Source organism: Cervus elaphus, chromosome X, assembly GCF_910594005.1.
Source record: "Cervus elaphus chromosome X, mCerEla1.1, whole genome shotgun sequence".
NCBI classification, from domain to species: domain Eukaryota; kingdom Metazoa; phylum Chordata; class Mammalia; order Artiodactyla; family Cervidae; genus Cervus; species Cervus elaphus.
In genome coordinates this window covers 81,444,354-81,457,639 of record NC_057848.1, presented here as the reverse complement: position 1 = coordinate 81,457,639, position 13,286 = coordinate 81,444,354, and the positions used below count along the sequence as shown (strand labels likewise).

Sequence of the window (13,286 nt, the reverse complement as noted above, 5' to 3'; positions counted from 1 at the left end):
ACTTGTGCTCAAATACTTGCATATTTATAATACTTTTTATTATAAGTTAATTTCCTTTCACTTCCCCCTTATATTATAGTTAGGGTAACTATACCGCATTTTCTTGGAAACCATGTTAAGTATGCTATGTCATCTGTACATTTCATTTTACGATAGTAAAGCATCACTGTAAGATATCTGTTACAAAAAGGAGTCACTGGGTCTAATAGTGTTGAGAATGACAGTTCTACTCTAACCAGCAGGGGTATGATTGCTATACAAAGACTAAACATGTACCACAAGCACTTGTCTGGTCCTTCCCACACAGCAGCAATTTTCTTTTCCCCAAAACAATAATATTTGCCACGAAAGGGGAGAAAAGACAGGCTGAACTATTTTCAGTTCTTTAATACTTATCTAAAATACCCAAGTACATGTCACATTCTCTTATCCAACTTAACATGTCAGGCACCAAAGAGCCATGAATTGAGAACCTGAATCTGTGCTAGCCCTAAAAATGTTACTAAGTAATTGTCATTTTAGACAACTGATTTGATAAAATTAATATAGCCTCCAGGCTTGCTCATCTGTACAGGGAACGAGTATCTTCTGAGAATGTGGTCCCCAGATGAGAAGCATCAGCATCACCAGGAATGTGTCAGAACTGCAAAGCTCACAGCCCTACCTCAGACCTGCTGATTTAGAAAGTCTGGGTGTGGAGACCAGTAATCTGTGTTTTAATAAGCCTTTCAGGTGAAGCTAATGCACATTAACATCTGAGGTCTAAATGATTTCAAAGTTCTCTTTTAGCCATAACATGCTATGATTTATTCAGACTACTCACCAAAACAATACAAAGATTCAGGATCTGAGGTAAGCAGTGGCAGAAGGCATCATGGGCCTAATTTCTCATATTACACTATCACATAATGGCACCTTTATTTGTATGGGCTAGCTTCCCAGAAGTGGAATTGGTGGGTCAAAGTATGCATGAATTTTTAATGTGAGACTATTAAAAGGATGAAAAACTTCACATTTCCACTAGCAATGTATAGCATCACTCCCTCCACCAAGTGCCATCTCTGAAAACTTTTCCTTGTCTGCTAGGCTCAAGTGTAGTGAAATCTGGTTATTTAATTTGCAATCCCCTGAAAAGAAATGAATGTTTTATTGCCATCTGGATTTGCTCTTCTATGAAGTGCCTACTCATTTTCTTTGCTTACTTTTCTACTAGTTTGTTTCCCCTTCTCAGCAACTGCCGAAGAGCTTCGTACAGGGTATCCCAAAACTTGTAGTGAAGTTTTAATAACTTTAGAACTATAAATGCTACAAACTCATTAAAAAAACTTGAAAATTCAATTACTTAAATTCCTTTTACACTTACTTTATGTTTCTAATACTAGAACTAGCAAAGTTCCTTTATTCTTTAATAAGGTGCTAAGGATATTCACTTTCCTTTAAATACTGCTTTCACTATTTCCCCACATGCTTTTTAATGGAGTGTATTACTTTTTGTTCTATTTTTGATAATTTATAAATTTCTTTTTTTATTTCCTCTTTAATTCAAGGATTACCAAGAATATGCTCCTTAACTTTAAAAGGTTTTTTTCAGTTGCCTTTTAATTATTTATTCCATCTTTATTGGCTTATAAGCAAAGAATGCAGCATGTAAAATCTCTACATATTAAATCTTTATACTTTTTATGGCTAAGTAGTCACTTTTTAATGGGGTGACTATATTTTCTAGTCAAAATATGTAAGGCTCCCGCTCTATATTAAATCAAGCTTACTGGTTCCATTATTTTATTTCTAAACATCCTTACTTATGTTTTGTCTACAGATGACAATGATTTATACACTGTATGTTAACAGTTCGTGACAATGTTAAGTACAGAAATGGAGAGACATTTTAATAGCAACTTGACACTGCTGTGACATACAAATGCATGATGTGCACTAGGCTCCTTGAACAGGGCATAGACCAGATTAGGTGTTTCTCAATTCATGTAATAAGTTGCATGTCACAAGTTGCACACTTGCCATGTGTAGTAGGACCACATTACATACAACTTGTGATATTTTAAGGTAAGCTAAGTGAAAGTGAAGTCGCTCAGTCGTGTCCGACTCTTTGCGACCCCATGGACTGTAGCCCACCAGGCTCCTCTGTCCATGGGATTCTCCAGGCAAGAATACTGGAGTGGGTTGCCATTTCCTTCTCCATAAGGTAAACTAGGCACCTATAACACAAGAAAATATATAAATAACACAAGAAAATATATAAAACACGGAATCTCTTTCAGTGAAAAGTAATTTAAGTTCAATGGTAACTCTATAGGATAAGGGAAAACTGTTGAGTTTGCAGAAACTTATTTAAAAATCCCTTCTCCCAGGAACATACCTCAACATAATAAAAGCCATATATGATAAACCCAAGCAAACATTATCCTGTTGATGAAAAATGATGAGAAATTGAAAGCATTTCCCCTAAAGTCAGGAACAAGACAAGGGCACCCACTCTCACCACTACTATTTAACATAATTTAGGAAGTTTTAGCCACAGTAATCAGAGAAGAAAAAGAAATAAAAAGAATCCAGATTGGAAAAGAAGAAGTAAAACTCTCACTGTCTGACATGATCCTCTACATAGAAAACCCTAAGGACTCCACCAGAAAATTACTAGGCTAATCAATGAATACAGTAAAGCTGCAGGATATAAAATTAACACACAGAAATCCCTTGCATTCCTATACACTAACAATGAGAAAACAGAAAGAGAAATTAAGGAAACAATACCATTCACCATTGCAACTAAAAGAATAAAGTACTTAGGAATATATCTACCTAAAGAAACAAAAGACCTATTTTTAGAAAAATATAAAACACTGATGAAAGAAATCAAAGAGGACACAAATAAATGGAGAAATACGCCATGTTCATGGCTTGGAAGAATCAATATAGCAAAAATGAGTATACTACCCAAAGCAATCTATAGATTCAATGCAATCGCTATCAAGCTACCAACGGTATTTTTCACAGAACTAGAACAAATAATTTCTCAATTTGTATGGAAATATGAAAAACTTTGAATAGCCAAAGCAATCTTGAATAAAGGAGAATGAAACTGGAGGACTCAACCGGCCTGACTTCAGACTATACTACAAAGCTACAGTCATCAAGACAGTAGGGTACTGGCACAAAGACAGAAATATAGATCAATGGAACAAAATAGAGAGCCCAGAGATCAATCCACGCACCTATGGATACCTTATCTTTGACAAAGGAGGAAAGAATATACAATGGAGAAAAGATAATCTCTTTAACCAGTGATGCTGGGTAAACTGGTCAAGCACTTGTAAAAGAATAAAACTAGAACACTTTCTAACAGCATACACAAAAATAAACTCAAAATGGATTAAAGATCTAAATGTAAGACCAGAAACTATAAAACTCCTAGAGGAAAACATAGGCAAAACACTCTCTGACAGAAATCACAGCAGGATCCTCTATGACCCACCTCCCAGAGTAATGGAAATAAAAGCAAAAATAAACAAATGGGACCTAATTAAACTTAAAGGCTTTTTCACAACGAAGGAAACTATAAGCAAGGTGAAAAGGCAGCCTCCAGAATAGGAGAAAATAATAGCAAATGAAGCAATGACAAAGAATCTCAAAATTATATAAGCAGCTCCTGCAGCTCAATTTCAGAAAAATAAATGACCCAATCAAAAAATGGGCTAAAGAACTAAACAGACATTTCTCCAAAGAAGACATACAGATGGCTAACAAACACATGAAAAGATGCTCACCACCACTCATTACCAGAGAACTGCAAATCAAAACCACAAAGAGGTACCATCTCACACCGGTCAGAATAGATGCTATCCAAAAGTCTACAAACAATAAACGCCGGAGAGGGTGTGGAGAAAAGGGAACCCAGTGTACCCCAATGTTCATCACAGCACTGTTTACAATAGCCAGGACATGGAAGCAACCTAGATGTCCATCGGCAGATGAGTGAATAAGAAAGCTGTGGTACATATACACAATGGAATATTACTCGGCCATTAAAAAGAATGCGTTTGAATCAGTCCCAATGAGGTGGATGAATCTGGAGTCTATTATACAGAGTGAAGTAGGTCAGAAAGAAAAACACCAATACAGTATATTGACGCATATATATGGAATTTAGAAAGATGGTAACGATGACTCTGTATGTGAGACAGCGAAACAGATACAGATGTAAAGAACAGTCTTTTGGACTTTGTGGGAGAAGGCGAGGGTGGGATGATTTGAGAGGGTAGTGTTGAAACGTACATATTATCATATGTGAAGTGGATTGCCCGTCCAGGTTCAATGCATGTGACAGGGTGCTCAGGACTGGTGCACTGGGATGACCCTGGGGGATGGGATGGGGTGGGAGGTGGGAGGGGCTTCTGGATGAGAAATACATGTGTACCTGTGGCTGATTCATGTCAGTGTATGGCAAAAACCACTACAATATTGTAAAGTAATTAGTCTCCAATTAAAATAAATAAATTAAAAAAAAAATCCCTTCTCCCATTCCCTGTCAACTTTGCTCTTTAGACTGGTTTCTCTATAAGGCAGAAAAATTTAAATTCAAATTATCACCTATTATTTGTGTTGCAGTCAATCTAACCCAGATTAGATAAAATAACAAGTGAGTTTGTTGCATAAAAAACTTTAAATACATGTCATATGTTCATAGAGGTGTTTCATATGAGGAATCACTATTCCACCCATAACATTTTTAGTTATGGTTGCTGAATGATGAAAAGCTGTAAGTGTAATATTAATTCTTATTTATACACAATTTTAGTGAACATATTAGTTTTCCCACCCCCCACCCACCCCATGTACTTTTTAACCTAACCTAACAGTCTCTGGCTTTTAGTGGGAGAATTCAGTCCATTCATGTTTAGCAGAATGACTACATGAGACTTTATTCCTTCCACCTTATCTCTATGTTTATTATTACTAACTTCACAATGTCGTTTCCTTTTCTCTGTATTTGTTGATCTGGTCTAGTTTCCATTCGTTTTATTTTTCCCCTCATTAACTTGGAATTTTATCATTCTTTGCCTTGCTCTCATAATCAGACATGTAAATTTGTATACAATAAATCAACTATTTCTTCCATCTAGGATATATACTGCCTAGCTATACATTAGTATCAAGATCTCCGTGCCACATCATTAATTTTGCTATATACTATGCCATTTGCTATAACAAAACTCTAGCAAAACACCAAATTGGCAAAGACTCTAAATGAAAACATACCTCCAGGAGCTAAGGAACCAGGGCCAGGTCCTGTTACAGTGGCTGGTATCTGCCCTGGTGCTGCAACTCCAGCCTGCAGGGAAGCTTGCATCAGAGGAGGTGCGCCATTGACATGCATTCCACTCTGACCAAGAGAAAAAACAGAGTATGTATATGCCTCTGTGGAGACTCAACATGCAAAGTCTTCAAATGGACACCACCAAGTATTCTACCAAATACCCTTTTCTTACAGCATGTCTAATGCAACATTAGATTTATAACACTTTGAACAGAAGTTGCAATACATACAATGAGCCTGGTTACATAGAATACGACTAAGAGAGACCATATTCTAAAAGTAAAGATACACAAGTCTTGTCTGTGCAGTGAGGTCATTTTGTTGTTCAGTGGCTCAGTTGTGTTCAACTCTTTGTGACCCCATGGATTATAGCACACCAGGCTTCCCTGTCCTTCATCATTTCCCAGAGTGTGCTCAAACTCATGTCCATTGAGTTGGTGATGCCATCCAACCATCTCATTCTCTGTCATCCCCTTCTCCCGCCTTCAATCTTTCCCAGCATCAGGGTCTTTTCTAATGAGTCAGCTCTTTGCATCAGATGGCCAAAGTATTGGAGCTTTAGGATCAGTCCTTTCAATGAATAATCAGGATTGATTTCCTTTATGATTGACTAGTTTGATTTCTGGAGTCCAAGGGACTCTCAAGAAGTCTTTTCCAACACCACAGTTCCAAAGCTTCAATTCTTCGGTGCTCAGTTTTCTTTAGGGTCCAACTCTCGCATCCATATGTGACTACTGGAAAAACCATAACTTTGACTAGACTTTGTTGGCAAAGTAATATCTCTGCTTTTTAATATGCTGCCTAGGTTTGTCATAACTTTTCTTCCGAGGCCATATACAGCACCTATTGTCAACTTCAAGACCAGGGCCTGGCAGTAAGAGTTTTTTTTTTAAAGTGCCTTGAAGCCAAAAGGAAAGAATTTAGGACTTTTTCCTTTTAAAAATGGAACTGTTGGCAGTCTATATTTTTAAGGTGAAAAAGTTTTTTTTGACCATTCTTTTCTCATCACTTTCCTTAGATACAATTCTTGTTCAAGGGGAATGTAAAAAACAAAAAGAATTAATGCTACATTAAAGCTCCTGTAGGGAAAGGGAATGTTATGTTTTCATCTGTGTATTTCCAAGAGAACTGAGGAATCCCTTGGAATAGAAAGAGCTCAATAAATAACAGAATAAAACTAAGATATATAAGTATTTTAAAAATCACATGGTCTCAGAGAACACACATGAAACTCCAGAACAGAAAAAAGAAAACTGTACAGTAAGGTGGTTAAGAGAAAACAGGCTAGGAGGACAGATAGAACCAGATTCAGATCCTGAATTTGCCACTCAGATTGTTATTTTTGGAGCAATTAACCTCTCTGGATCTTAATTTACTTCCGCATTTACTGAATCAGAGCATGGATTGGTAAATTATGACCCATGGGGCCAAATTTGGCTCACTGCTTGGTTTCATAAATAAAGTTTTACCAGAACACAATCATGCACATTTGTTTACATATTGCCTGTGGCTCATTTTATGCTTCAATGGCAGAGTTGGGTAATCAAGACAGATCCCATGGCCTGTAAAGCTGCCCCCAATTTACTATCTGGCCATTTAGAAGATGTTTGCTGACCCTTACCATAAACCTTTGTATGAGTCATCCAAGTTGTTTACCTCTGCCAATCTAACAGGTGAAAAATGGTAGCTTATTGTGCTTCATTCACATTTGTCTTGTTTTGAAGTTGAACAGTTTTCACACATTTAATATATATCTGCATTTCTATCCTTATGAACAGTTCATGTCTACTACATAGTTTTCTACTGGGTTACAGGCAAGTTTCTTACTAATTTATTCGAGGTCTTTGTTGTTGTTGTTGTTTATTGTAAAAAATTCCAGATATATGTTATAGAGAGAGTAAAATAACCATACATCTTAGGAAACATATTCAGTCAGTTCAGTTTAGTTGCTCAGTCATGTCTGACTCTTTGCGACCCGATGGACTGCAGCAAGCCAGGATTCCCTGCCCATCACCAGCTCCGGGAGCTTGCTCAAACTCATGACCATTGAATCAGTGATGCCATCCCACCATCTCATCCTCTGTCATCCCCTTTTCCTCCCACCTTCAATCTTTCCCAGCATCAGGGTCTTTTCCAACGAGTCAGTTCTTCACATCAGATGGCCAAAATATTGGAGCCTTAGCTTCAGCATCAGTCCTTCCAATAGACATTCAGGAATGATTTCCTTTAGGATTGACTGGTTTGATATCCTTGCTGTCCAAGGGACTCTCAAGAGTCTTCTCCAACATCACAGTTCAAAAGCATCATTTCTTTGGCCCTCAGCTTTCTTTAGGGTCCCACTGTCACATCCATACATGACTACTGGGAAAACCATAGCTTTGACTAGAAGGACCTTTGTCAGGAAACTAACATCTCTGCTTTTCAAAATGCTGTCTAAGTTTGTCACAGCTTTCCTTCCAAGGTGCAAGCATCTTTTAATTTCATGGCTGCAGTCACCATCTGCAGTGATTCTACAGCCCAAGAAAATAAAATCCATCACTGTTTCCATTTTTTCCCCCATCTATTTGCCGTGAAGTGATGGGACTGGATACCATGATCTTAGTTTTTTGAACAATGAATTTTAAGCCAGCTTTTTCCTCTCTCCTCTTTCACTTTCATCAAGAGGTTCTTTAGTTCCTCTTTGCTTTCTGCCTTAAGGGTGGTGTCATCTGCATATCTGAGATTATTGACATTTCTCCCTGAAATCTTAATTTCAGCTTCTGCTTCATCCAGCCCAAGGAAACATATTATATATATACACACATATATATACAGATACACATATACATATATGTGTATACACACATATATATAGATACATATATACACATATAGAATTGAAATCGCCCATAGGTCTCCCCCAGTTGCATCCTGTATCTCTCTCTTAAGACAACCACTAAACAATTCTGATGGATGTTTTGAAATTTTATGTAAACCATTACATACTGAACATATTCTTTGCAACTCACTCAACATGCTTTTGGGATATGTACAGACACATACATCCCATATTTTGGAAATATTTCCACATTTACTTATTTTCACTTCTGTATGGCATTACATTTTTGAGTTATCTGTGTTGATAGCATGTATCCTAGTTCACCTTAACTGTTACATGAAACTACATTCTGAAAGTTATTCATGGTGACACATGTATTTTATTGAACTGTCATAAAGTATTTCATTAAATAAATACACTTTTCTCTGTTCTTCCATTGTTATACATTTAGAATGTTTTCAATTTTTCACTATTATAAAGCAGTGATAAACGTTCTAGAACATGACTAACTTAAGTAGTCAGCCTGAAGTGAATCATGTGTGTGGCAAATACTTTTTTCCAATTTGTTGTTTGTCTCTGGTATTTACTTCTTTTTCTCCATACAGAATTTTTCAGTTTTCAAATATATTGATTTTCATGGCTTCAAGGTTTTGTGTCACACTTGGAAAATTAGCTCCACTTTTTTCATCGGTAAGAATGGAGATAAGAGTGCCAACATCATACAATGCTCTAAGTATTAAATGAAATAATATCTATGGAAGAACAAAGTGCCAACCACAGTGCCATGCATGCATACATACAAAATCAGCTTATAAAAAAGGGCATAAAGCAAGGATCTTTGTTTTACAAACTTGGCACCAAATATGTCTTCATTCAGATGTCATGTACTATGCAACCTTGTTAACTGTTTTTATGTCTGGAAATTGAAATTATCATCTCTGGCTGCTGAACATTCTTCTTTCAATATACCCTTCTAAAATGAAAATTACATTCTCAAGGCAGATTTAAAAAAATGTTAAGGGATAAAGTCTTACCAAAGTCTGGGCCTGAGGTGCCTGAGGATTCTGCTGGTTCATCGACACACTGGATCCTGAGCCAGGTCCGGCACTGTGGACTGTCTGAGGGTTGCCTGCAATCAGCGTAGGGATATTTGTCTGGCGATGCAGAATTTTCTAAAAAGTGAGAAGACAAATCTATGTGCTGTCTGTTTCTTTCCTACTCATGGTTTACCTTAGCATTTCCATAAAAGAACCAGAAGCACTTACCAAGGCAATTTCTGGATCCACAATTCTCATGACTACCTGTGCTTGTAGCAAAGCGTAAGCCAGTTGAGGGTTCTGAAGCAGCATGTTCCGTGCTTCTTGAGGACTATTCTGGACACAGAGCTGTGAAGATAAACAGATTCATCATTAGGTTCAATACTATTACTCAGAAATTGACAGTGATTTAGAACTATTCCCATCTGAGAAATGTAATATGCAAGAGGCTTTTAAAGCTATTACTGGGACTTTCCTGGGGGTCTCCTGGGTAAGAATCCACCTGCCAATGCAGGAAACATTGGTTCCACCCCTGGTCTGGGAAGATTCTACATGCTGCAGGGCAACTAAGCCTATGTGCCACAACTCCTGAGCCTGCATGCTCTAAAGCCCAGCTCTGCAACACCAGAAGCTGGCACAGTGCAACTAGAATAGCCCCCGCTTGTCGCAACTAGAAAAAACCCACGCAGCAACGAAGACCCAGCACAGCCAAAAATAATTAATTACTTTTTAAGAAAGAAGCAATTATCAGTTTTTACATAGCACAGAAAATCTTGGGCATGGCAGGCCAGAATAGGAGGAGGTATTTCAAATACCATAATACCACCATTTAGGGAAAAAAGCCACATTTTAACATCTACAAATGATACCTATGGGCCACAAAAACCCAGCCAGATTGTGTAGTTGTGTCTGTGCACAAAAAATAGAAAACTCTTTGTATGAAATATATAATACACTGTGTACATGTGGAATACTGAAGGTGTAAGAAATGTTGGTCAACAGGCACATCTACTATTTGAGCTCAGGATATAATTTCTATTAATTTATCAATGACTCCTTGAAGAGTTGATATGATAAAATATGATTTAATCATAACCTAATCCCTCCTCCCACCTTCATCTGTTTCATCAGCTCAAACATCTGCTCTGGTGGAAGGCTGGCAACTGCTTTGCTAATGGACTCAGGGGCATCCTCAGGACTGATGGTCTCTCCATAAGGTGACTCAATGACAGGGGCACCAGTTCCAAGGCCTGATTGGGAAGAAGGTACAAAAACATTAAGGAGGTAAAATAAAGAGCTAAATCATTTCATGTATCTACTTTCCAAGGCTGCTGTAAGAACCTGTTGGTAACTTTAAATTTTCTGGAGCCTAGAAATAAGTGATTTGCAAATATTTTATTTCTGTGAAGTAAAGTCACAGAGTATATTTTCTGTTCTCAGATGAAAGTTGAGACCAAGATCATACAGGTGAACAGTGTTAACCTAAATTAGGGACTAGGTATATCCATTTCCTTTCACAAGTTGTTTCAGAAGCAAAAGGTTCAAACAGAAAAAAATTCTAATTTCAAAATGAAATTTCTGGATCTATTACCTTGTGAAAAAAGCAATGAGAATGCCTTGGTATCCCCACCAGTTACAGATCTGGCAACATAATTACAGGAATGGCAAACACTAATGACAGTTAACATGACTTATGGCTTGGTAAGCCTGAAATTCATCTTCAACTGGAAATCAACTCCTTGGAGATGGAAGGGCTTAAGCCAGTTTTACCTTATTTCTCAAAGATACACACATACTTCCCTAATGCAGGCACTTTAGGTGGGTCAAGTAAAAAGGCTGATAACTATTTCAACAGACACTAAAACATATCATTAAGTGAGAAATCTTCATTGTTGCATCTTTACTAACTCATGTTATATACAGCTTGGATTTATACTCACTCTTCAGCTCTTCTTTGTTCTTTTCGCTGGCAGCATTGTCCACTCGAAGTGCTCTCCCACTAAATTCACGCCCATTTAGGTTTCGCATGGCACTAAGTGCTGTCTCCTGGTCTTGGTATTCACAGAAGCCATAACCTTTTGGCTTTCCTGTCTCCCTATCATAAACCAACCTGGAAAGCAGAAGCAAGCGTCAGGTGCAAATGTTACATACACACAGGGTTCCTACTACCATTACTGTTGTTTTAGTCGCTAAATTGTGTCCAACTCTTTTGTGACCCCATGGACTGTAACTCACCAGGCTCCTCTGTCCATGGGATTTTCCAGACAAGAATACTGGAGTGAGTTGCTATTCCCTTCTTCAGGGGATCTTCCCAACCCAGGGATTGAACTCAAGTCTCCTGCATTGGCAGGAGGATTCTTTAGCACTGAGCCACCTGGGAAGCCCCTCCCACTACCACTGCCTTGTAATTTGATCTAGGTAAGACAAATAACCCCATTGCTCTGTCCTACTGAAATATTTTTTACACATCTTTTTAAGTGAAAAAAAATGTATCTTAGTAAACATGAATGTGAATCCTATGGTATGTGAATCTCAATGAAGCTGTTACAAACTAACAAAGAAGAACTGCATGTGAAAACTCATCAGTAAAAACCTTGCCATTATTACCAAGGGCCAAACCTGTGGTGATTTTTAAGAAACTTCCAGCAAGTAGTAAAAGGGGATCTCACCTGAAACTAACAACAGGTCCAACCTCAGAAAAGATGTCCTTTAACTGCTCTTCAGTAGCCTCATAAGGAATGTTCCCCACTAAAGAAGAAAATAGATAACATATCAAAATTCTGATTTTTGTAACCTAGATCTTTAGTGATAAAGTATCTGTATGTATCACTGGCAATGTAACAACTGGTTCAAATACAATGTTTCTTCAATCCCAGTTCCCTGGTAGTCTCTTAGACAAGATTTTAACTCTGGCTGCTAATTTTAATTACAAGAGAAATAAACCACTGAGACTGGATACAAAAGGAGTAGGCACTCTTTAAGTATCAGTTCTCAGACTAGACTGACAAGTAGTAGATTTCCGTTAACTATGGTGAAAATAAATACTTAGGCATTGGTATTTATCTGAAGTTGTTTAAGTTTTACCATTAACTACTAAAAATGTCAATATTATAATTTTTAAAGCTGGCGCATATGTCTTTATTTTCACATATACATGCACTCAAAGGAGAATGACCATGAGTGTACTAGAGGATGTTTAAAAATTAATCTGTTGTAAAACAACTATAACAAAAAATATTGGGAACTGTTTGCTCACGTTTCTTCCAAAAGATGCTTTAAAATCACCACGCGTACTTAAAAAAAAACAAACTTATTTTGGCTGAACAGATTACTCAGAATAGACTCGACCTTCTTTAAAATTTCTTCAATGAGGTTTTAATCGTTTGTTCATTCATTCATTCATTTAAAATCCACCTTAAGACGCCAGGTAGCCACCACTACTAATCATGAACTAAAATGTAGCCGGTAAAAAGCAGATGATGAAAGCCCTTATGGGAGGGCGGGAAGTGAACACAAGGCTCTATACCCTCAGCACACAACCTGTATTCTAGGCTAGAGGGTGAGAAGTAGCACAGGACAGTTGCCATGATCCCTCGCTTCTGGCTAATAATTGAAGCTCATGAAAAGAGAAACGCTTAGAAGCCGAACAGTAGTTTTTTGCAACACGGTAGATTTTACTGAAAGACCTTGGGGGAAGGGGTGCATCACTTTGCTCACGAGTCTATCAGGCTGGGGGCCCCAGAGGATAGGCAGGTCCAGCTGTAAGCCCGACCTATGGCTCCCATGGCGATTCCCGAGGTGCAGGGAGGGGATTCCCCGCCGCTCCCTGTCTTTTTCTGTCCCTCCCCGATGCTTGGTTCCACCGAATTCCTCTCACCGAACACGGAACGTAGAGAACGATCCACCGCAGGGTCTCTCACAGTCAAACCCGCCATCGCTCTTTTCCTGTGGCTTCCGGTGCGCCAAAGAACACTTCGGTACGGCGCATGAGCCCAGCGAGGAACCTACGGCCCGTGAAGCCGGAAGCGCCTGAGCCGGAGGCGCTTGGGCCGGATGGACGCAGGGTCCCTCCCTCGGCGTTATTCCGTCACAGTCG

At 38.2% G+C, this 13,286-nt stretch overlaps 1 protein-coding gene across 2 annotated transcripts in view; it reads right to left on the bottom strand.

Moving 5' to 3' along the window:
* The window catches only part of CSTF2 (cleavage stimulation factor subunit 2), a 36,282-nt gene extending 23,051 nt beyond the window's left edge, over nt 1-13,231 (bottom strand). For both annotated transcript variants that reach the window (XM_043896403.1, XM_043896404.1), the window contains exons 1-7: nt 13,068-13,231; nt 11,860-11,938; nt 11,131-11,300; nt 10,304-10,440; nt 9,419-9,538; nt 9,188-9,325; nt 5,278-5,401 (exon numbers count right to left, since the gene is read on the bottom strand). In XM_043896403.1, the coding sequence (XP_043752338.1) occupies nt 5,278-5,401; nt 9,188-9,325; nt 9,419-9,538; nt 10,304-10,440; nt 11,131-11,300; nt 11,860-11,938; nt 13,068-13,125 (826 nt within the window). In that variant the 5' untranslated portion in view covers nt 13,126-13,231. The remainder of the gene's footprint in view (nt 1-5,277; nt 5,402-9,187; nt 9,326-9,418; nt 9,539-10,303; nt 10,441-11,130; nt 11,301-11,859; nt 11,939-13,067) is intronic.
* Between the last annotated feature and the right edge of the window lie 55 nt (nt 13,232-13,286).